This window comes from Neolamprologus multifasciatus, chromosome 1 (assembly GCF_963576455.1).
Source record: "Neolamprologus multifasciatus chromosome 1, fNeoMul1.2, whole genome shotgun sequence".
NCBI classification, from domain to species: domain Eukaryota; kingdom Metazoa; phylum Chordata; class Actinopteri; order Cichliformes; family Cichlidae; genus Neolamprologus; species Neolamprologus multifasciatus.
The window spans coordinates 18,276,120-18,297,874 of NC_140439.1; the positions used below are offsets into that span (position 1 = coordinate 18,276,120).

The 21,755-nt window shown below is 39.9% G+C and overlaps 1 protein-coding gene across 2 annotated transcripts in view; it reads right to left on the reverse strand.

The window, feature by feature from the left end:
- entrep2 (endosomal transmembrane epsin interactor 2) overlaps window positions 1-21,755 on the reverse strand; it is a 111,803-nt gene that overhangs the window by 50,374 nt on the left and 39,674 nt on the right. For both annotated transcript variants that reach the window (XM_085183448.1, XM_085182697.1), the window contains exon 2: window positions 12,870-12,926. In XM_085183448.1, the coding sequence (XP_085039574.1) occupies window positions 12,870-12,926 (57 nt within the window). The remainder of the gene's footprint in view (window positions 1-12,869; window positions 12,927-21,755) is intronic.

A 21,755-nucleotide genomic window follows, 5' to 3' on the forward strand; every position in this document is an offset into this window, starting at 1 on the left:
GAGATATAAATATCTGCCATGAAGTATTTATAATAAAGACAAACCATTAACTCATTATTGTGCTTTTGTTTCTCATCGCCACTTGACAAAGTAAAGATTTAATTAAAGCTGGCCTTACAGCAGGATGGGTTTTTAAATTACTGCCTGGCATCATGTACCTGTGAGTCGCGTTCATATCTGTAAGCTTTAAGTTAGACTACTTATAGCTTATAAAGGCTCAGAAGGACAAAACCCCACATCTAAACCAATCCTTGCTTACAACAGAGCCAGGAACAGAGGCTGCTAATGGGCTAATTTCACTCTTAATGAGAGGATTAATTTGTCCATTATGGTCTGTGTGAAAAAACCAAAAAAGCTCAACAACTGGAAGGCAAAACTGAGCGGACAAACCCACCGTTTTAGCCTGTGCACAACATTTTAATTGTTTAATTAAATGGATGATAAGAAACTGCACTCACAATCTATGCAGTTTTGATTCTGTTATGTTGTTGTGGTTATTATAAATCTTCATTTCACTGATGTCTGTTTCCCCATTACAATCAGTCACTGTGTTGCTTCTTTCTCTCCCTCGCTCTCTCTTCCTCCCCCTTTCATCTGCTACAGGCAGTAATATTTACGGGCTGTCAGGGTCACAGCCTGTCACAGAGAGCACCTCATAAAACCTTTCACCGATGTCCTGCTGGCCCGGCTGTAGTTATGTGATCATAATGGAAAGTCTACAGCTATGATGTGTATGTTCTCTTAGTGATTTGTGTGCATCGTTAGCTAGATATTTGGAGCTGTGGAACGCATTGATATGTGTTCATATAAGGGAAGCGGCTGCCCCATGACCATATCTGAGGTCTGTGTGCATGTGTTGCAAGAAAACAACAGCTCAGAGTGCTGGATTTTCCCTTGGAATCCTAAATTCATCCACAGGAAGGCCATTAACATGCCACTGAAATGTTGCTGTAGATCACACACACATACAGCCTTTCTATATGCGGGCATACCCATTCATTTGTGAAATAAAGCTATACTAAAGTTTAGCATGCATGGACATCAAATCCTGAAACTGCTCACATGCATGTCTAACTTTTACAGTTTTATTCAAAGTCATTTTATTTGGTATATTTTTACTCTACCCTGACAAACTGTAGGAAAATCTTTATTCATGAAGGTTTTGCTCAAATGCCAGCTGATTCACTGTCTGCTCTGCCTGTTTATATGCAGTTGATATACATATTGCTGCTGATTGGTTGTTTGCTTCCCAAACAACAAAACATCCATGTAACCCGGCACATTTTCCACCGTTTTAAGGAAAAATAACATTCGTCCAGCAAGCTTTACCAAAGTCCTACTCTTCAGGCTGAACGTGTTACTGCATAATCTGATCTGCACTCACGTTTTGAATTTAAAACATGCAACTATGTGAGCGTTGTTATAAATAAGCTGTTATAAATGATTTTGTTGCTTTCCAAGGATCACTTAATCAGTTATTCGCCCAGTTATCTTGCTTCTTCTTTGTTTATATATTCACACACTATATTAAGATGTGTCAGACTTGAATCAAGACTGGGAGAATAATTGTTTGCCGTGGGGTTTATTTGGACAACAGCTACAGCGATGTTTGGGTCTAAACTTAATTCCAGAAAATAAGACGGTTTAGCAGTTGTTTGTAATTCAAACCTTCTCCCGTTTTCAGACTTTCTCCTAGCATCACCAGACTGCTTTGCATGCCAGATAACTTGGGTGTGTGGTTTTGGAAGAATTTGCTGTCATTTGTCTCTGTAGAGAAGTCCTCAACAAATCCAACTCACATTGTTTTAAATAAAGGTCTGCGGGGGAAATACAAAATAAGGTATTTACTTTTTTTTCTTTCCCTAAAGGCTGTAGAGCTTCTAAAGACAGTGCAGAATTCAAGTTGCAGAACATAAACTCCTTTTTAAGTTTCTAAAACTGAAAATCAATGAAACTGCCCGGTATAGTACAGTATGTGCGTGCTCATAATACAGCGCTAGCCTGTTAGGAGTTGCACAAACATTCCTAAATGGTGCAACAAATGTGGGGAAAGGACACAATGGCGGAATCTAATCTTTAAAGATCAAATGTGAATGCTTGTTTTTTATTGTCAGAAGTCTGTAAAAGCAGGCAGCAGAGGGATTATTATTACTTCCCTTGGATGAGGCTGGGAAATAAAGCTATAGTTGCAGACTGTCAACGTAAAGGTTAATGGATGCATCGGAGAGTCTCACCACGCCCCAAACTGAGGTGACTATCTTTGTGCAGATGAAACGTTTGCCCTCGCGGACACCTCTGTTTAGCCACAATAGCAGTTCTCAGTTCCATAAGTGCTCGTCGAGGCTATTCTTTGTGATAATTGAAGTATTCTCAAGGAGTCCAACAGTGTTATGAGAGCTGAAAACCTGCTTAGCGTTAAGCACTCTCGGGAATGTACAACGGCTTCTCACTTCCATTAAAAACAATGAAAAAAATGAGGCCAGCAGAGAAAAAAAAAGATTTTCTCAGCAGTAATGCAGCTTTGAAATTCTCTGGGCATACAGTATAGGTCAGGCACTTAGAGGTGTCAGGATAAACCTTTGACGAGGGTGATTTATGCATCACGATGGAAGGTAGCCATGAACGGATCTGACAGTAACTCAATTCAAATGAAAACCCACAAGAATCTATCCCTGTTTGTTTCACAAATGCTAACCAGGTGGTGCATTGCTCTAATGCAACACACTAATGAATTTAAATAGAATGTAATATTGCAAAATTATAGTAAGCTGATTTAGGAAATACTGAGAATAAGAAATCGGTATTATTACTGTGCTGCTTTTATATCAAAACACGGTCAAAGTTTGACTAATCATCGGAAAGATGCAGAGAATTTTATTTTTAGCCACTCTATTAAAGAGGCATGTGACGCCTGGGTGAATGCAATCAAACTACAGAGTTATTTATTTAGCAAACATTTGCTTGTTAGCTCCAAAATACTGCATGAAAGAAGAAGGAAAAAAAAGCTCCTTTTCGCTTAAAGCTCTCCTGTCAAAGGAGAGCTTTAAGCGAAATGCAAGCGTCAGCATGCTAACGTGGTCACAATGACAGTGCACAAAGAGAAAAGTCATCAGAGTCAGTGCATTCCATCCTCCGGGCACAGCGGATGTCTGTGCCAAATTTTATGGCAAACCAAACAAAAGTTGCTGAGATATTACAGTTGGGGCCAAAGTGAAGGACAGCTAAACTGCTAGCTTGGCTAAAATTCAGCTAAAAACAAATTCATGCAAAAAATGTTCACAGTTGCAGTAAAGGCAGAGGGAATGGCATCTTTAATCATTCATTGCTCTGTGTTTCATGAGTAGGGATATATTTCTGTTGGAAACAGAGCAAAAACAGTATCCACAAAAAAGGTCAAGTCAGATAGTTGCAGTACACGCAGCCAAAGTCAGTGACACGGTGAAGCACTCAGACACACTACTACCACACTACATCCCTACTCCGACCCTGTGTGCTCTCACTGGAGGGCGACTTGCCCTTCAATTCTTATGGAAACATGAACATAAAGTAGCTGCACATGTAAGACCGTGTTACCCCCTGACACCTCACAAGTGCAGTGACCGTTTCACCACAAGACTGCTGGGCCTCTCTATTATTTAAACCCTTTCATGCTACCATTCAGGCCAGAGGAGTCACTACAGTGTAAAATCTTCTTATTTTTTATGAATGAACAGGACAAACTAAAGTCTGTCAGCAGGTGCTATACCAGACTAGATCTATACCTTTAGATCCACATTTTGGGGAATGTATCTAGTATTCAAATTAATGTTTAGCAATCAAACTGATAAAAACAAAAAAAAAGCAACAGATTTACTTTCTGAGAATTTACTTTTATTTCATTTGTGTGCTTCAACATTGTTACTGGCAGTTCATTGCTGCATAATTACAGTCCCGCTGAGCTACGCATGGCTTTTCATATATGCAAAAATGCATACACTCTCATTTTACAGTACTTCTTACTACCAAATAAACTCCTGAGTGTGTCTAAGGATTTCATTCTGGATGCTGCTCCATTTGAATGAACAAAGGTTTTGTGCATTAAAAAAAACAAGTAACCCCCTGGCTTTTTTTTTCTTAAAACAATATCTTTACATTTTCTTATGTTGTTATTTTAATTATAACACAACCAGTTTAGTGGCTCTATAGTGTAGCGTTTTTTTTTTTTTACACATTTGCGTGGTGAGCTATTTAATCTAGTGTACAATTTCCAAATCAAACATGTGGAGCTGCCTGATGTGGTGATCCCTAGTGTCAAGCGAGCAGCTTAAAGTAGCTTCTTTGTAATGCACAATTTTTTTGCACTAGAGTTTATATAGCAGTCACATAGGTTTAGATAGTGGTCCCTACAGAGTGGTAGTGGACCCAAACAGTCTGCATGCCTAACTATCCTTGGGCAAGATACTGAAACCCAAACTGCTCTCCAGTGTATTCATGTGAGTATGAATGGGTAAATGAGGCATGTTGTATAAACTGCTTTTAGTGCTCATGCAGAATAGAAAAGCTGTATATAAGAAAAGGTCTATTTACCATTTAAAACATGTTGGTTGCTGCAGTAAGGCACAACATTTGATTTGAAGTCAAATGTTCTCTGCTTCCACAGATTTTCAAGAAAACTGCGGTCGACTGCAGATGCTCATGACCAAAGCAATCACAAGGAGGCTTTTTAATGCAGCACTCCCTGAGCGCTGTCAGCAACCTCCAGCAACCACTCACCAACCAGTTAGAGAATACACACTTTTCCCTAGCAACTGAAGGTTGCCAGGGAGTCATTGCTCAGTCTCTAGGTGTCTGTGAGAGAGTCTGAAAGTAAATCCCTCATAGCACTAACTTCAGAGGGACACTAACCTTCTTGCTTAGCCAAGATCAGATTGTTGCATAAAACAGCAGTGTGATTAAATATGATGAAGTGCTTATTGCACTGATAAAAAAGTAACTATGTATTAAAAATGCATGTGCTGTGGGTACTGTATGCATTTACACTAAAAACAAACCATCAACAAAGCGACAATAGCTATAAAAGTTGAGACATTTTGAGACAAACACTCTTTGGCGCAGACTATCACACTGTTGTTTTCTGACGGGGCAAACAAGGACTTACTGCCCTCTAATTCATTCTCTGTCTTTCTGCCACTCTCTCTAAACACATAATCCATCACAGTCACAAAAAGCAGAAGACTGCAGGTAGTCTTGTCTGTCTCCTTGCTCTGAGTGATGTGGAGTAAATCTGCCATGGTTTTAATGCAATAGGCTGGATTGAGCGAGAAAAGTCAATAGAAAATGTTTATTGCTTGTTTTAGATAAGATGGACGAGGAGGATTTCCCTCAAACGTGGACGCTGTATGTTTCTCATTTGGCTGTGCGCATTATTTGAATAAATCTTTTGCGTGGCATTTAGATGAGAGGCTAAGGCTAGGAAGAATTTTTCATTCAACACATCTCACGTCTCCACAATAGTGCACCTGTTTTTATCATTCTGACATACAAACATCCCATCTCCAACCACCCAAGCATTGCACTCAGCGTCACACGCTGACTTTACTGCAACGTGTCAGAGCTGAAGAGAACACACAAGCTTTTCTTTCTCTGTCTCTATCATGTTTTTGTCTCATACGTGGCTTTTTTTTTTAGTACTTATTATATCTGTGATAAATACAAAGAGCTTTTTAACAGCCGCAACTAACACATGACAATTTTACCAAAAAAATAACATCACAGGAGATAAAAATCATTCTTGCTAATAGTAGAACTGCCTTATTTATTTGCAGTATAGAGTCAGCAAGGTGCTGGAAACACTGCTTTTGGTCTACATTGAGATGATAGCGTCGCACAGTTGCTGCAGGTTTTTCAGCTACACATCCATGATATGGATCTCGTGTTCCACGATACATCAAAGGTGCTCTATTAGACTGAGATCTGGTGACTGTGGAGGTCATTTGAGTACAGTGAACTCTTTTTCAGATGACTGAGCTTTGTGACAAGGTGCTGGAAGTTGCGATCAGAAGATGGGCACACGGTGCCACCGTGCTCATAACTTGATGGATATGGACAATTCTCAGGTAGGCTAAAGCATTTAAATGACACTCAGCTGGTATTAAAGGGCCCAAAGTGTAAAACTATCACCCACACCATTAAGCCACCATCACCAGCCTCAACCACTGATACCAGGCAGGATGGATCCTTTCCATCCTTTCATCACTTTCACTCTAAATTATGACCTGTGATCCAAATGTCCCACCAAAAATCAAGACTCATCTGACCTGGATATGTTTTTCCAGTCTTCCATGGTTCAATTTTGGTGATTGTGAAGGAAAATACTCACTTCAGCAGGTCTTCTTGATCATGTCTGTATGCTTAAATTCATTGAGGTGCTTCTGTGTAGCTGATTAGATATTTGCATTAAGGGAGTGGTTGAACAGGTCTATGTAATAAAGTGATTGTACACTTGTAGCCTTTGGTCTGTTTGCACTTAAGCCCCTCAATAAAGTAATACCCAGGCCATGTTTGGTAATGCAATACCATCACATCACTGTACTCCTTAGATTTCTTGTAATCTTGTTTCAGCCTCTTCGTTCTCTCACTACACCTCACTATGTGGTGGATACTTAGTAGCAAGTTGGCGGAAACTGCCACCAACTATACTTCTACATTTTCTCCGTTGGAATCCAAACAGCTGTGATTTTAATGTCACTTCATTTCTCATTACTTTGCTTTAATTTTTAAAAGCTATTTCCATTATTGGCAGTGGTTGCCTTTGTGATGAGAAAGTACATACGCTGTAATTGGAACTAGAAAACATTTGTTAATGTAGTTAAGATGGTCCCCAGTCCTGGACACAAATACAGAATTAAAAGGATTTTGTGTTTATGCTTGGCCCTGAGTGTTTGACTCATTTACATTAGCTTAAAGTAGAATCAACTAACACTGAAACATAAATAAGTTTTATCTAGTGTCTGTGTAGACTAACAGAGTTGGGGTTAGCACTTGCAGGGTCAGTCGATGGTAGGAGAGACCATCAAAACCAAATGATTTCGATGTATGTTTTATATACTATAGTCTCTACTGCATCTTTTTGCCCAATCAATTGTTCAACTCTGAAAGATAATCATTTTTGCATATTTTCTCCAAATACTTTCTCCTTTGGCCCAGATTAGTCTTCTGTTTTCTGAATTGTTTTGCAAAGCAAAATCCAAAACTTCCCAGGTCATTTAATTGTCCCCTGGACCTTGTGTTCAGACACCAATCTGGCAGAAGTCAGCTTAGAAACCCAAGTATTTAACAGATATGCCTTAACAGTCTGGAGAAACTCCAGTCATTACGAATCACGATGCAGAGCATGACCACCCACAGTTGGCAGATGGGATGGTGCATTGTTGCCAGGCCTGAGCTTGTCCAGCCGGTGTATTAGTCACCTGCCAGTCATCACTGGGTCCAGGCCAGAAACGGAAAAGCTCGCCTGTCAGAACTGAACATTGGATGCTACAGTAACAGTCTTAAAAACAAGAAATTACTGGACCACCTCCCTCAAGACAGAAAGCAGCGACCATGAACTGACACCCCTGTACACTAGCATGCACAGATTATTCCAGTAAATTGGCCATGCTTTTTAAGAAAACAGACATAAGAGGATTTAACTCCTTTACAGAGCACAAAGTGTGACTGATTTCTATGAACACCTCAGTGATGGAAGATGGAGGGGAGGGAAATGTGAAGAGAGGATGCTGATATAAGCAGCAGGGAAGCAAGGTGAAAAAACCAAAGGGTGAGAGACAAGTATGCAGTGAGGAGGATGAGGGGTGCAGGTGATCTGGGTAAAGCTGCAAAAATGAGATGAGATTATTTATGGCATTGAGGGAGTATGAAATAGAATTGGACAGGAGCTTCTAGCATGAGCCATACCCGAAACCTGATCTTGACTTTAAAGGACAGAAAGTTATCAGTCATAAATAAACTAGAGATGGACCGATCCGATATTACGTATCTGTATCGGTCTGATACTGACTTAAATTACTGGATCGGATATCGGAGAGAAATAAAAAAATGTAATCCGATCCATTAATTATAAAAAAAAAGAACCTCACAAAACTTGCGACATGGCATAACTTGGCTCATAACCGTAGCACGTGGAGCAGTATGCATCACGTGATAGAGCGGCTGTGTGTATTTGTAGCCAAACCGGCATTTCATCTCCGAGGAAGTTATCCCAGAAAGAAGTAAAGCAAGTGTGTAAGTTCATCTCTGAATGTTTAAGCATTCCCGCGTTAAGCTTAACAACCGATATATGGAGCGACTGCCTCTTCTCTCTCCCTCCCTCTCCTGCTGCTACTTCAATCTGAAACTGATCAATGATCAGCTGATCGGCTTTTCTGTCGCGAGTCCGTCTCTCTTGTTTGTTTATCGCCCACTTCGCGCCAGAAAGAGGAAACCAGCGGCTGAACAACAGCAGCACTATTAAGCTTGATAATCTGTTGTTAGAATTTATTTAATATTACTTTCTACACCAGGATCCTTTTCTACGTAGCTGACGGCTGGTAACTGTGCAGGGGCGGATCTAGCAAAGTTTAGCCAGGGCAATAGGGCATTAACAGGGAAAAGGGGGCACAAAGACATACTTTTCTTTCTTATTCTCATTTAAAATGTCTAGCTTTTAATAAATAATTATCTGAATCTTACACCCAAAGTTTTAATCTGATGTAACATATATAGAAGTCCATTACTGTATATAGTAACTGTTAAGTCTAATATACACCCTAGTAAGCTATAGTACTTTTTCCTTTGGGAAGGTACCATCTGTGCAGTCTGCACTTCTGTTGAAGAAAGATGTTGAATCTATTTAATTATTCTTGAAAAATAATTGATTTCTGTGCATTTTTTTTTCACACTGCATCAAATTAAAGTTGATTATGTCGATTAAGCATCATGAGGTGGAGGGTGGGGGGTGGTTCCCTATTTTTTATGTTGCTGGGAGTTGGAACCCTATTAGTTAGGTTGCTTAATATTTCTGCTAAGTACTCTGTAAAATACCAGAATCGGAAGGAAGGATAGGTTTAAGTTTATTAGATTGATCAGTATTGCTGAACTATGAAATATTTTGGGTGCAGTGTACTTTTTACATACAGGTATAACAGAATAGCTTTAGTGTTGTTTATTTAAACTTGAGTATGAACTTATACAAAATGCTGCAAGATATTTAAAAAATCAGTTTTATTGATTAATAAACACACTATATCGGATTCATAACAGTATCGGCAGATATCCAAATTTATGATATCGGTATCAGTATCGGACATAAATAGAGCTATCGCGCCATCTCTAAAACAAACCTGCATGTCTGAAAGGAGAGGAAAGAAGGATTTTTGTTATGCACTGTATCACGTTATCACAATAACGGGGTATGAGGCCTACAGCAAGAACACGACAGTCATCTAATAATTTCTAAAGTCTTTAAAGGAAATTTTAAATACAGAGGTAAGGCAGTACTGCAGGATCTGTGTGCATCTTTAAAAATACAGAGCGTTTTAGCTACATTTAAAAATACCACTCACAATCCTAAGAATAACCACTTACAGTTTTAAAATGCGCCTCCATTTAGAACATTTCTCTTAACTTAGCTAAGAGGAGCGTTTGGGTGTCTGCATTGTGGAAACAGAAGAGACACCTTCTGAAAAGAGTTTGGAGTGATTGTTGGCGATGATGAATAATACATTGTCTGAATGATGAGTCAGAAAAGACTATTATTTGGATTTGATTTGAGCATTTGAAAGGATTTGACATCTAATTATTTCCCTCCTGTCTTTGTTAGGGATGCGACCAACAACAAAACAAGGTGGCATTTATTTTCATTGTAGAAATGTACAATTTCATCCCTTTTCAAAAACAATAGAATGAGTTTCACATTTATCTTCTTCTTAAGTGTGAAACTCCAATCGTGGCACTGAGATAAATTCATGCACCGGTCCTCTGATGCCACGGCCTGAGTTCAGAAAGACAAACATTTGGGCTGAGTCACACAGTAGAGCATTTATTTTTTATTTTATTTGATCTTTATTTTATTTTATTTTTTTATCTGCACAGGCTTTGACAGGAAAAGCGAAAAGAGCTAAGACTTCTGACTTTGGTTGTGATGTTTTCAGGTCAGCGGCTGTGAAAACACACAACGCACGGGGTTGTTCGACACAACCGTGCGCACATGCACTAAAGTTGAAACTCTGTTCTCCGACAGCTCCAGTTTCTACAGCTCTGGCAAAGCCACAAAGCGCTACCAGCAAGAAGGTGTGGAGCCACAGACTCTGTCACACTGTACTAACAGGTTGAAATGACAGCGTTTTTGGTGCCTTCAGTGATAACACTAAATATGTGAGGACGTTTTATGAGCTGATAAACAGCGGTTTGCAAATTGTTTGTAATATAAACATGCATGAGACTTTTATTTAAAACAATTAAAGAATCCACCCTTTGCTGCTAACACAGCCTTGCAGACCTTCGGTTTTTGAGTATGTTGGGGTAATCTGGAGAAATTCATACACACAACATCTCAATAGCCACTGTGTTACAGACAGAATTCCAGCAGAGTGCTTCCTCTCATAGTTCTTGCATAGTTTCCAGTTTTGTTCTTCCTCCAATCTCAGCAGCATGCAAAGGGTATGGCACGACTACCTAAATTTTTCTTTCTTTGCCACTACCAAAGCCTCCTAAAGACATTTCTCAATCATGCTTGATAGATGGTGTCAAGCACTCCTGCTGCACCTTTAACTGGCTGTACTTCTCACAAAAGTTGTTATCAGTGACCCAAACATCAAACCTATACCCATCAGTCTTTCAGTATCTGTGTACATTTAACCATCTCAATCTTTTCCTTTCAGTGGCTTTTTTTATCCTGTTGCAACTCTGCCTTGAAGGCTGGCCATTTAGGACCTGTGATGTGTGTGTTTCTCAAAAAACACACGTCACAAACTCTGTGTGTACTTTGTCCTTTTTCTCAGCTGTGCACCACGGCCTCCTACCTATCCTTCTATTCTGGTTTAGGCCAGAGTGCTTTTCTGTAAAGGGTAACACAAACTTGTATGAATTCTTATTTCTTTGGTTTTCCAGCATGGAGCTGCCTTTTAGAAAAAATGAAAAATAAAAACACCTTTTTTCCCCATTTTCAGATTATTATCTGACACAGAGGTTGGTGCTCCAGCCATTGAACTTACAAATGTTTTGCTTTTTAAAAAAATCAGGAACACAGTTTCTATCTGTGCAAATGTGATCAGTCACAGTTTTAACGAGACACACTTGCATTTGTGCCACTGGAATACAAACCTGATTATTTTCATTTTCCTATGTACATGTTCTATGTTCTAAAGATAATTATGATTTATAATTTCATTAGTCATGAATCAAATATCAACTAATCTTTTTCTTTATAGAAAAACAAGGATCTTCAATACATAATGTCAATTTTTCTAATGTTGCAATAGCAGTAAACAGACAAAACACTTGGGATGCTAACATCCTGTTTTGTACTTAATCTATTTGATTTTTGCAAAAAAAAAAGTTTATTGTTCAATAAACTTTTTTTTCACAGTAAAATTTATCTATTTTACTGTGACGATATGCAGTCGTCACAGTAAAATAGATAAATAGTGAAACGGGGACAATTTACAACACTAACACGAATGTGTTAGTAGCTGGGAAAAGCAAGGAGGATAAAAAAAAAGCTGCGCTCCGAAATAACAGCAGAGGAGCCGTGCCTGCTGTTTGGAAGGTTTGGTTTTATAAGATGAGATTTGTTTTGTAGTCATTTCTGGTTGCACTGCTTCTGTCCTGGACCAGAGATCCTCTACACACAGCCACAGGGAGCCAGGAGAGGGAAAGACAGTGTGTTACAAAGCTAGCAGGTATTTTTTCTGACCACAGAACAATTTTCACTACAACATTTGGAGGAATCATTTTGTTTCAAAGCTGCTCTTTACAGCACCAAAGTGATTATTTCATGGTTTTTGAGTTTTTTGGGAGTTTATGATTCTTTTTAGTTTTGAGGACTCATTTGTGTTTGAGCCACATTGTTTGTGTTTTTTGAGCTTATTATGAAAGTCTTGTGTTTTGGGTTATCTTTGGTTTGGGGTTCTGTGTGGAGGTTTGGTTGAAATGTAATTTTCTGTTTGTCTTTGTTTGTGTCTGTCATCCACAGTTTTTCTCATCTCTCTCTCTCCATGTCTCGTGTTCAGTCTATCTTTTTGTCTGCCTGCTTTCTTTGGTTACTTCCTGATTTTACCTTGAAAGGCTCCATTTTCCTTCATGTGTCTACCTTTTCTTGCTGTCCCTGCCATCACTGATTCCTTGGTTGTTTTCAGCTGTGTTTTGGTTCCCGTCTGTTTCCATCTCTCTCATTACTAGTATTTCCTGAATACTTGGATTCCTGTATTTCCTGCATGTGAGCGCCAAAAAGTTGTTATATGAAACTAAAAAGCTTTTTATTTATATTATATTTTATTTTTATGATTGTATTGAACTGTTTATATATTATTTTATGCATATCATACTTTTCAAAGTATACTCAACCATTGTAAACTGACTGAAAGGAGACTTAAGAATTATAACAAATACCATGATACAACTTTTTGAAACTCAACTACTTTTCATGAATTCAAAATGGGTCTGATTCACTTACAGAAAAGCTTAATTCTCTGACAAGGTTGTGATATGTTTACTTTTCTACATGTGTTGATCCTGACAGGAGAGGACCTTCTGTAACCATTATGACAATAAAAGACTCCCCCTAAGGTACTGTTTCTTTACTCAGAGTTGTCAGGTTAGCAGCTGAGTGTGGGCGTTCAGAGGACACTCACCACAAGAGAGAGCGGCCTCTTCCATGACACCACTCCAATGAGGCCAGAGAGCAGAACCTAGAGGAGAAAAATTACAGATACTATAAGAGTGGATACTCAGACGTATATGAAATCAAAGCACATATAAAAACCACTGATGGAGATGATGGGACAGTAACACCGATGAAATGTGGTCACACTGTTTAGATTATTTTACAACAGCTTCCAACAAAGCTCAGGCACAATCACAGTGTTTTGAAACATAATGAGCTTTCCTGTGCATAAATGTGATGCCACACTTTGAAAAATCTGAATTTCTATTCTATTCTATTAGACTATATCTGATCTGCAGATATAGTCTATGTCCAGTTTTTGTGGTACACCTGTACAGTCTAAAGTCTAGACAGGCCTGGAGACAATTCCCTGTTGATAAGGAAAGCTGTTTATTGGAGGTGGTCCTGAATGTCATTATCCCCACTATTGATAATGTGAGCTGTAACATTAGCCGCAGCTTTTAGATTATTTTACAACATCAGACTGGCAGCACTTCCAACAAAGCTTAGTGAACCCGGCATCCTGACCAGCTGAGTCTTGTCCCGTTGAGCCGGCTCTTCTATGTTGACCCATGCATTTGTGGATTGGCTGTTTGGTTTCTCCTACGTAGAGGTCGGAGCACTCCTCGCTGCACTGCGCCGAACATTGTTGTTTTAAAACTAAAGAAGTCTTTGAAGAGGTGACATGTCTTTAAAAAGCTACAAAACTTCAGTCACCTTTATTTCAAGCTCTCAAGACTACAATGACCTGGATGACTGAGACCCTGAGACGCAGATTGTTATTTATTTTTGCACAAAAGGACAAGAATGTGATGGTAAAGTGCACACTGCATCTAGGACAGAAAACTCTATTCACTGTTGCTTGCACACTATCTGATCTGGGACAGCATGGGACACAAAACTAGTGGTGGTGAACCCAGAATAATGTTGAAGCTAAGTGAATGCCAACCCCAACCACACACGGGTGAAGCTTGATGCTTCAGAACAATCAGTGATGAGACATCAGGCTGGTAGCGCTGAAGCTCTGTTCTACCTGTATCAGTTTCTACAGTGAACATTTGCAGCTGAAACACTTTTCTTTACTCTCTTTTCAGTTTCTAACTTTGTTTTGTGAAAAAAAAACTACAGAAGTTGTATGTGTTCTTATCAAGAAATGCATTTCTGTCAGTGTGACTGCCATATAATGTCTGGTTCATGGTCACTGCATTTGTTCTGTTGCATGGCAACTGTGATGTCACCACACCCCCATCACCTTTAATCTGGTGCTCAGAAAACAAACCTCTGCACCAGCGCTGGTACAGGAGTAGAAGTAATGAGAACAGGAAACAAAGAAATCCTTGAAGTTTTATTATTTTTTTCTAAGGATTTCTCTAGAAAGTCTCATCCTTTCAAACTGTTGCAGCATCTCGCTCTGTATAATCTGAGACTATCTGAGCTTCTGCGTTGATATTTCACTGAAAAAGGCCGAAACAACACTGAAGCAATGGCGACAACAGTTCAAACCAGTTTAAAATTTGCTGCTGACTGGTAATCATGCAAAAATGCGTCTCAGGCCATGCTGTGACATAAACGTAATGTGACAATTAATGTAACAAACTCGTTTCTATAGGCTAGAAATGTAACATAATGCTTTATATTTAAAGGAATTATTAGTAATGAGTGATGCATTGCTGTTTTTGGAACAATGACTCCAACACAGAAGCACACAACCTTTAACGATGACCTTATTAATCTATATGTTACAGAAGCTACACTGTTCAAATCAGCACAGCTACAGTGGGGTCTCTTATAAGTTAAGCAGAGCCTCTGCTTCTGATGGATGATGATTAGATTCTTGGCTCCTACTCTCTTCATGTCAAAGTGCATTTGCATCCATCAGTGTGTGTGTGTGTGTGTGTTTGTGTGTGTGTGTGACAGAAAAAAGTGCTGTATGCATAAAATAAATGAGCAGTGAGACAACCACATGTAAACCTGCACACTGGTAGAGAGTATGCAGTGTTTTGTAGATGGTGTCTACTGGTTTAAGGGTAAATACAGCAGTATTCAGCATATCTCTATAATCCATAGCGATATGCGCTGTTTGATCCCGTTTAAATTAGGGGTTTGTTTAAAAAAAAAACGGTTTTCAAGGTGAATTTCCATGTTACTGAACTCTTGAAAGGTGTGTTTAAAGTATTGTTTAGATTTACACTGACAGACAGCATGAATCAAAGGAGGAACATCAAAGGAGTTGAGCTCTCGTGAAATGCACACATCAGGGTAGAGGCGATGAATGAAAATGCGCAAAAAAACCAGGCAGCCCTTCTGAGGGAAATGGACCACTAAACACGGGAGACAGCTGTAGAAAACATCGCTTTCTCTTCCCCGTGACCATCGAACCATTGTGTTCCTAACCCTAGCACGGCTAAGTTCATCCTTGGATGGTTTCCTTTCTTTACAGGCCATGCTAAAAATGCAGCATGTTGTGCTGCTGCCATGACTCCATCAAAGTGTCTCCCAGGAGCTTCAGGTTTCTCTATTAGCGCTGATTTTCTTTCAGATTTCGAGCTCCATCTACCTGGAACCAGTTACCCCGAAGCCTCTGCTGAAATGAAACAATTGTGTTTGTGATGTCTGTTTTTTCCTCTGTTCCCATCTGCTATTGATGTGCCTTTTCGATTTAAATCCAAGTAATCCTGCCTTTTTAAATGAGCTGTCTGATTAAACTAAAAAGACTTAAAACACACACACACGCTGAATGTTTTTTTCACACTTCTCTCTAGGTGTGGGCTTAATATTTTTTTTACAGTGCGTGTAGCTGTAGGTGTGAATTTGCGCATCATCGAAATATTCGTGTGAACAAAGGGTACTGATAGCCTTCGGCTCTGTATTTGTCCACGGTCTCCCTCTCTGCCTCTCACCCATCTTCACCCTCCATTTAACACCACCACGCTCTTCCTTTTTCCCCCCGTTCATGCCGCGCTCCTTCCCTCTGTCCACTCTCTCGATATCCACCGTCTCTCTCCAAGTTTTGCCACCTTCCCCTATCCAATTTCTCCCTGTATCACACTCCATCGCTGTATTTCTTGCTGCTGCTGCTGCTCAGCGCCCACACAGTCGCACTATATTTCTGCACTTACACACTCGCTTTCACTAAGCTCCATCCAGACTTCTCATTTCTCTTCCCCTCTCCATCTTGTTCCACTTTCTAGTCAATCTTCTACTTCTGTGCTCACCTTGATACCCACAGGACCCGGCGAACGGGATGTCAATATTTCATTTGAGCGCTCACTCGCACAGACGCACACGGACACAGGTGTCTTTTTTTAATTTGGATTTTTTCTTATTTATATCTTGTGGTTATAAAGAAATTCAGAAAAAAAGACAGACAGAAACAAAGAAATCTAAACCCATAATGAATGCATCAAACCCACAGCCAAAGAACTCAAGTATCTAGAACTTTTATGTAATAGTGCAGTCTTTGCATCTTTAAGAAAAGCCTTTGGACAACAATACACAGCATGACAGCTACATTAGACTCTCTATTACATTGGACTTTTGTTGCTCATTCAGTAAGTTCACAGTTTTATAAAGATTAAATGCAAATAATGGTTTTAAATTCACAAATTTAGATGGTGAGGCTTTTATATTAGAAGCTAAGAAGGGAGCCACAATCTGCTTTTATACTCAGATTTATCTTTTTATGCTACTTCTACCTCGATTTAATGCATCAGCGTAATGAGCTCTTACTTCGTTTGTTTTATGGCTGTTTTCCAAAAGCCAAGACGGACCGACCGAAATGTCCAACTTGAGGTTTTAAAGTTTTTAGACCACAATGGGAGACATCATACACATACATACACATACAGTGTTCAAGTGGATCAAGCTTGCAGTAAAGCTCGGACATCTCCAAGTCTGTGACCTGCCATGTCCACTGGGCACAATTATTTTCTTCAGAGTCCAACGCTGTGGCTGACAAGAGACAATCTGCAGCCACTGTAGCGATCGTGCCAGCGTCTCCTGACTCTTTTATCATCCCTCTGTCTTTACAAGCTATTATTATTCGGTTTTTATTACTCTCGATCTGACTGCATGCTCTCTGCTCTTATTTGTCTCATCACTTTCCATCTGTTAAGTATCAACACTGCTAGTTTTTCTACTACACACCATTTGGAAAATACAGACCGAAAATGAAGTGTACGCAGTTAATTAAAGCAGGGAAGGAAGTGTTTTGGAAATGTATTTGAACAAAGACAGAAACTGTAAGAAATAAATAAATTTTAAAAAAGCTGCAGCCACAGTCAGTGGACATCAAACTGACTGTGTGTGCACTTTCTGGACTAATAATGCCTCTGGTCTGTCTCCTCTGCTCATTGCTGGTATAAACTGCACCAGGAGACAGGGGCTTGTGTTACTGCAGGTATATTCACCTTCTTTAGACTGGTGCCAGGCACTGCGACAAGGAGTCCAGAGACGTTGTGTCACCGTTACAGACTCCCCTCTCTCCCTCTCTCTCTCTCTGCTTGGTGATGCTCCATTTGCAGAGAGCAAATGCACTGCACAATGCACAATCAAGCTTGAACTGAGCTCCTGTCACCCAGCGGTTTCTTCTTACTTATCCAGCTCTCCCAGATTTCCATAATAATGCAACACGATTTCACTCCGTTACCTTCAGGAATTTAGCACTGGGCTCCAAATGTTGTCTTTCTGTTTGTGACTCTTATCACACTGATGTGCTTGGCCTGCTTCACTTCTGCACTGGTATGACATCAGGAGTAAAGAAAAAGATTTGGAATTCAAGCACGCTTTTCACCACAGATATCAAGTGTGCCATCAAGCATACAGCGCAAACACTCATGGCTGTATGGTCACCACCGCGGGAGCAGAGAATGTACCTGGAACGAAGCTCTTTTTTTCTCTCGTCTCTCCACGCGCTCCCGGGTTCCCCTGAGTAGACGTGGAGTAGTGTGGAGGACAATGTGTATACCTGTGCGCCTGTTTGAGAAGTGAAATGATGTGCAAGCAGGAACCATGTGATAGCTTTGCTGGCTGTCAGTCACTGGAGGCTTTTCCTCTTGGCTGCGTCCAGAACAAGATTAACATTGAATACTTAGCAGCATTAGTCACTGAAACCTGGGCACCACACACCCACTAACATGCTGAAAAAATACTGACTCTTTCCCAGAAGGTATTCTATCTAAAATTCATGAAACGCTGGCCAAAACACTGACCAATCAAATGACTCAGTAAAAACATTTTTATCTAAAAACGGAAGTCTCTAAAGTAGTTTTAAAGACGTGCCGACTCTTGATAAGGTAGAGTCATTTCAGTAAATTGGTTTGAGGTTGAACCGCAGAGCAGCTTTTAGTATAACAGCGGTGAGATGTGTTGGTGCAGTGGATTCTTTAAGGTTAAATGATGCTTGAAACTCTTAATAAGGGGTATTTAAATTAAATTAGTACACCGTAAACAACTGGGATCTGAGGTGAATGCTCTCTAGTACTATTGTTGGACTTGTATGATAGATTATTTTTAAGTTTTAAGTCAACAAATCATGAGAAACAGACTAGAAATAACTTAAGGAATATAAACGATAATTAATTTTACTCATAGAAAACAGAGCCAGAGCCTCCAGAAGAAGAAAAAAAGGTAACACTGTATAATTTGTTCAGGAACAACAACCAGGGTCTTAATTGGGAGCTGGATCACATTTAAAGACATCTAATCTTTGAGCAGGATGTTCAGATCATTAAGCATATCAGCTTAAGTGACACACAGCCGGCAGGAAACAACGTTTTAAATGACAGGTGATACGATAAAGTGAGCATAAAAGCTTAATTAATTCTTAATAGTTCATCTTTTCAACACTCGTAAAACTATACTGGTTTCCTATGTGTGCATTTTGACATGTGCACACAACACACCCACATGCTCTTGTAACAAGGACACACAGACAGACGCACACACCGAGTACTGACAAATGGAACGGAGAGATAAAAGTAAGGCTTTGACTTGTCAAAAGGCTGCATGAGAAGAGCCAGTGTCACAGCCATGAAAGAATGTTTCACTCTGATATACTCCGACGGAGACGACTAATACCTTCGCACATGCGCTCACACACACACACACACGCACACACGCAGTCACAAGAAACACAGAGTGACTTGCAGCGGGGGACGTGTCATTTGAGGCCAACAACAAAGAAAACATTGCAAAATATAACTTAAAATTCCCTTTCAGAGATTAGCACCTTCTTGCAAAGTCAGTGTGAAAAGGTTGAACTCAAAGAGCTTTCTGACAGACAAAAGGCACGTTAGCCCAGCTGGATCCTCAGATGGGAGAAGCCCAGCGAGGAATCAGTGTGTAGCTGCCGCAGCAAATTCCAGCCATGCACACAACGCAGCGCAGTGCACAAAGCCTGCATACAAACCTAAAAGAAAATCTCATACTCTGACATTGGTGACGGAGGCTAAAAATAGTGTTTCGGTCAAAAATAAAACACACCGTCTTTTGTTCTCAGTTATTTCGCCGTTATTTTGGTCCCAGATGTGAAGACTTTGTTAAGTTTTGAGAAACACTTTGTTTGGACGACTACAGAATACAGTTTAAAAACAGGTTCGGCTGCTTGGTTGTCACTTCTCGAACATGCTGGCCATAACTAACTGTGGGGAGACCTGCGGGGCAGTTTCAGAACACAGTGGAGGACTTGCATCTTCCAGCTGTTCTGGAAGCACCTCAGGAGGAGTTACAGGAGTTTAAAAAAAAATAAGATAGCAGGCTTTCTCTGCTCTGCACAGTTTGTAACCTGACCTTGATGATAATTAGAGAAAACACAACAGACAACTCACTGATAAGAGAAAAAATGAACCTAGGGATAAGCGACTAATTGGTCATTCTTCCATTTGATTTGCAGAAACTGTTCTGGCAGTATACATTGCTCCTGCTAACTTCATGTTTCTATTATTCTGCACTTTTATTTTCAATTTAGTATGGAAACTCAGAGGATCGCAAACACATAAACCTTGTAAAAAGGATGTTTTTACATACAGATGCTTGACATTAAAACAGTATTTAACAATTACAATCCAATCCAATAGAGAAGTGCATGGACTTATAAACAGATTTTTTCAACGTGTTAAGCTTTACAATATATTGTGAAGAATGAATGTTTAGAAGACATTAGACTTTTAGTAATACCATGTTTTGAAAAGGTTTGGTTAGTATACAAAAATCTTTGTCAGCGGCTGAGCAACCCTGAAGGTTTTTATCTAAGATATCATATCATCATGTTGCCTGGTGACCACCTGGTAATGGCGTCAAATAATCTGTTTTTTAACCTACAACAGCAAAAGCATGCTATCATTTTACTTTTTATGACAATAGTAAGGACTTGCAGCTTGTCCAACATGTAACCAGTCTCTCATCCAGTGGTGGCTAGGATGGGCTCCAGCCAGTGTGACCCTGAATTGGATAAGCTGAAGAAGATGGATGGATGGATGGATAAATAACAAAATCTGATTTACAAAAGTTAAATTACAGCATAATTCTAGCAAGGGGTTAAAATGACCCATCTTTAGCCTATAAACACACGCATCCCGTTGTTCCGGGCATGTCCAACCAGGACATTCGATTAGATCTCTCAGCTGGCTCTGTTTAGGTTTCTGCCCCCATGACCTGACCCCACATAAGTGGAGAAAAATAAATGGATTACTTTTCCCAATGTGATTTGGTATGTTTGTTTGCCAAGAGCACACAGGCTAAACAATACTGTAGCATGGGCATTACCTGTTTTGCTATTTTTTTAATATCAATTTATTGGCAGAAGCGGATCAACCTGTACTACAGCCCAGCACATTTACAAAATTACTTTAAACCTCTTGAACGTGGTAACTTGTAGAACCTTCTTTGGCAGCAGCATTATCCATCAGGGATTTCCTGCAGAAACAAAGTGAAATTTGTAATCACTCCTTCCTACAAAACTGCTTAGGCTCATCAGTATTTGTGGGATGCCCTCTTCACTTAAGGTTACCAACACTCTCCTAAAGAAGAAGCAACGAGAAGCAACCTCGCAACCAGAGGCCACAGAAAGTTGGTGATATATTTGGCAACTTCAAAGCAATGCTGGGTGAAAAACAGCTACCAAAACAAAGTGGTGGCTTTCAAGCCAAACCTTTCTCAACTTCAAGTTGTGCAGTAGCAATCAGAGGACAGGATACTGTTAAGTGAAATATGACAGGGTGGTCAATACTTCACAAGGCTACCTAGGCAATAGAGCTTGAAATGCACACTTGAGACCAATTCAAATCCCTCCAATTGTAGGTGACTATTCTCTTTTTGACCAGTGGACATCACCGTTATCAGAACTGCTTTCGTAGTCTTTCCCAGCTCCCTCTAAGCTCCTGTGAAGCGTAGACCAACCAATGATTTTTTTAACCACACTTTCAGTCTCATCTTGTCCTCTCTGAAACACCTGAATCCAAGTGGCTCTTGTGAAGTGCACTTAGCTCCAGCCTCCCCTGTGCACTGCCAGGAGCATGTTTGTGTTTTAGGAGTTTATCCACATGTTTCTGCGTCTTTCTTTAGTCTTTTTGTGAACAGTGACCAGACAAAACTTTAAACTAATATTCACAGTGGAGACTTCCCATCTTACCCAGGCAGCAGTGGAGGTGTTTATGGCCTCATATTACTGACTAGAAAAAAATATATGACTGGTGAAACCGCCATGGATTCTACCTAAATCACAGTCTTGACCTATTCCTATTCATTTATGCATGGCGCCAATCAAAGAAGCCATTACCGGGAGTGAGGGTTTAGAAAGCAGGCCGTTTCTCAAACATCATCACAGCCAAGATGGATGGAGCCAGCACGGTTGCCA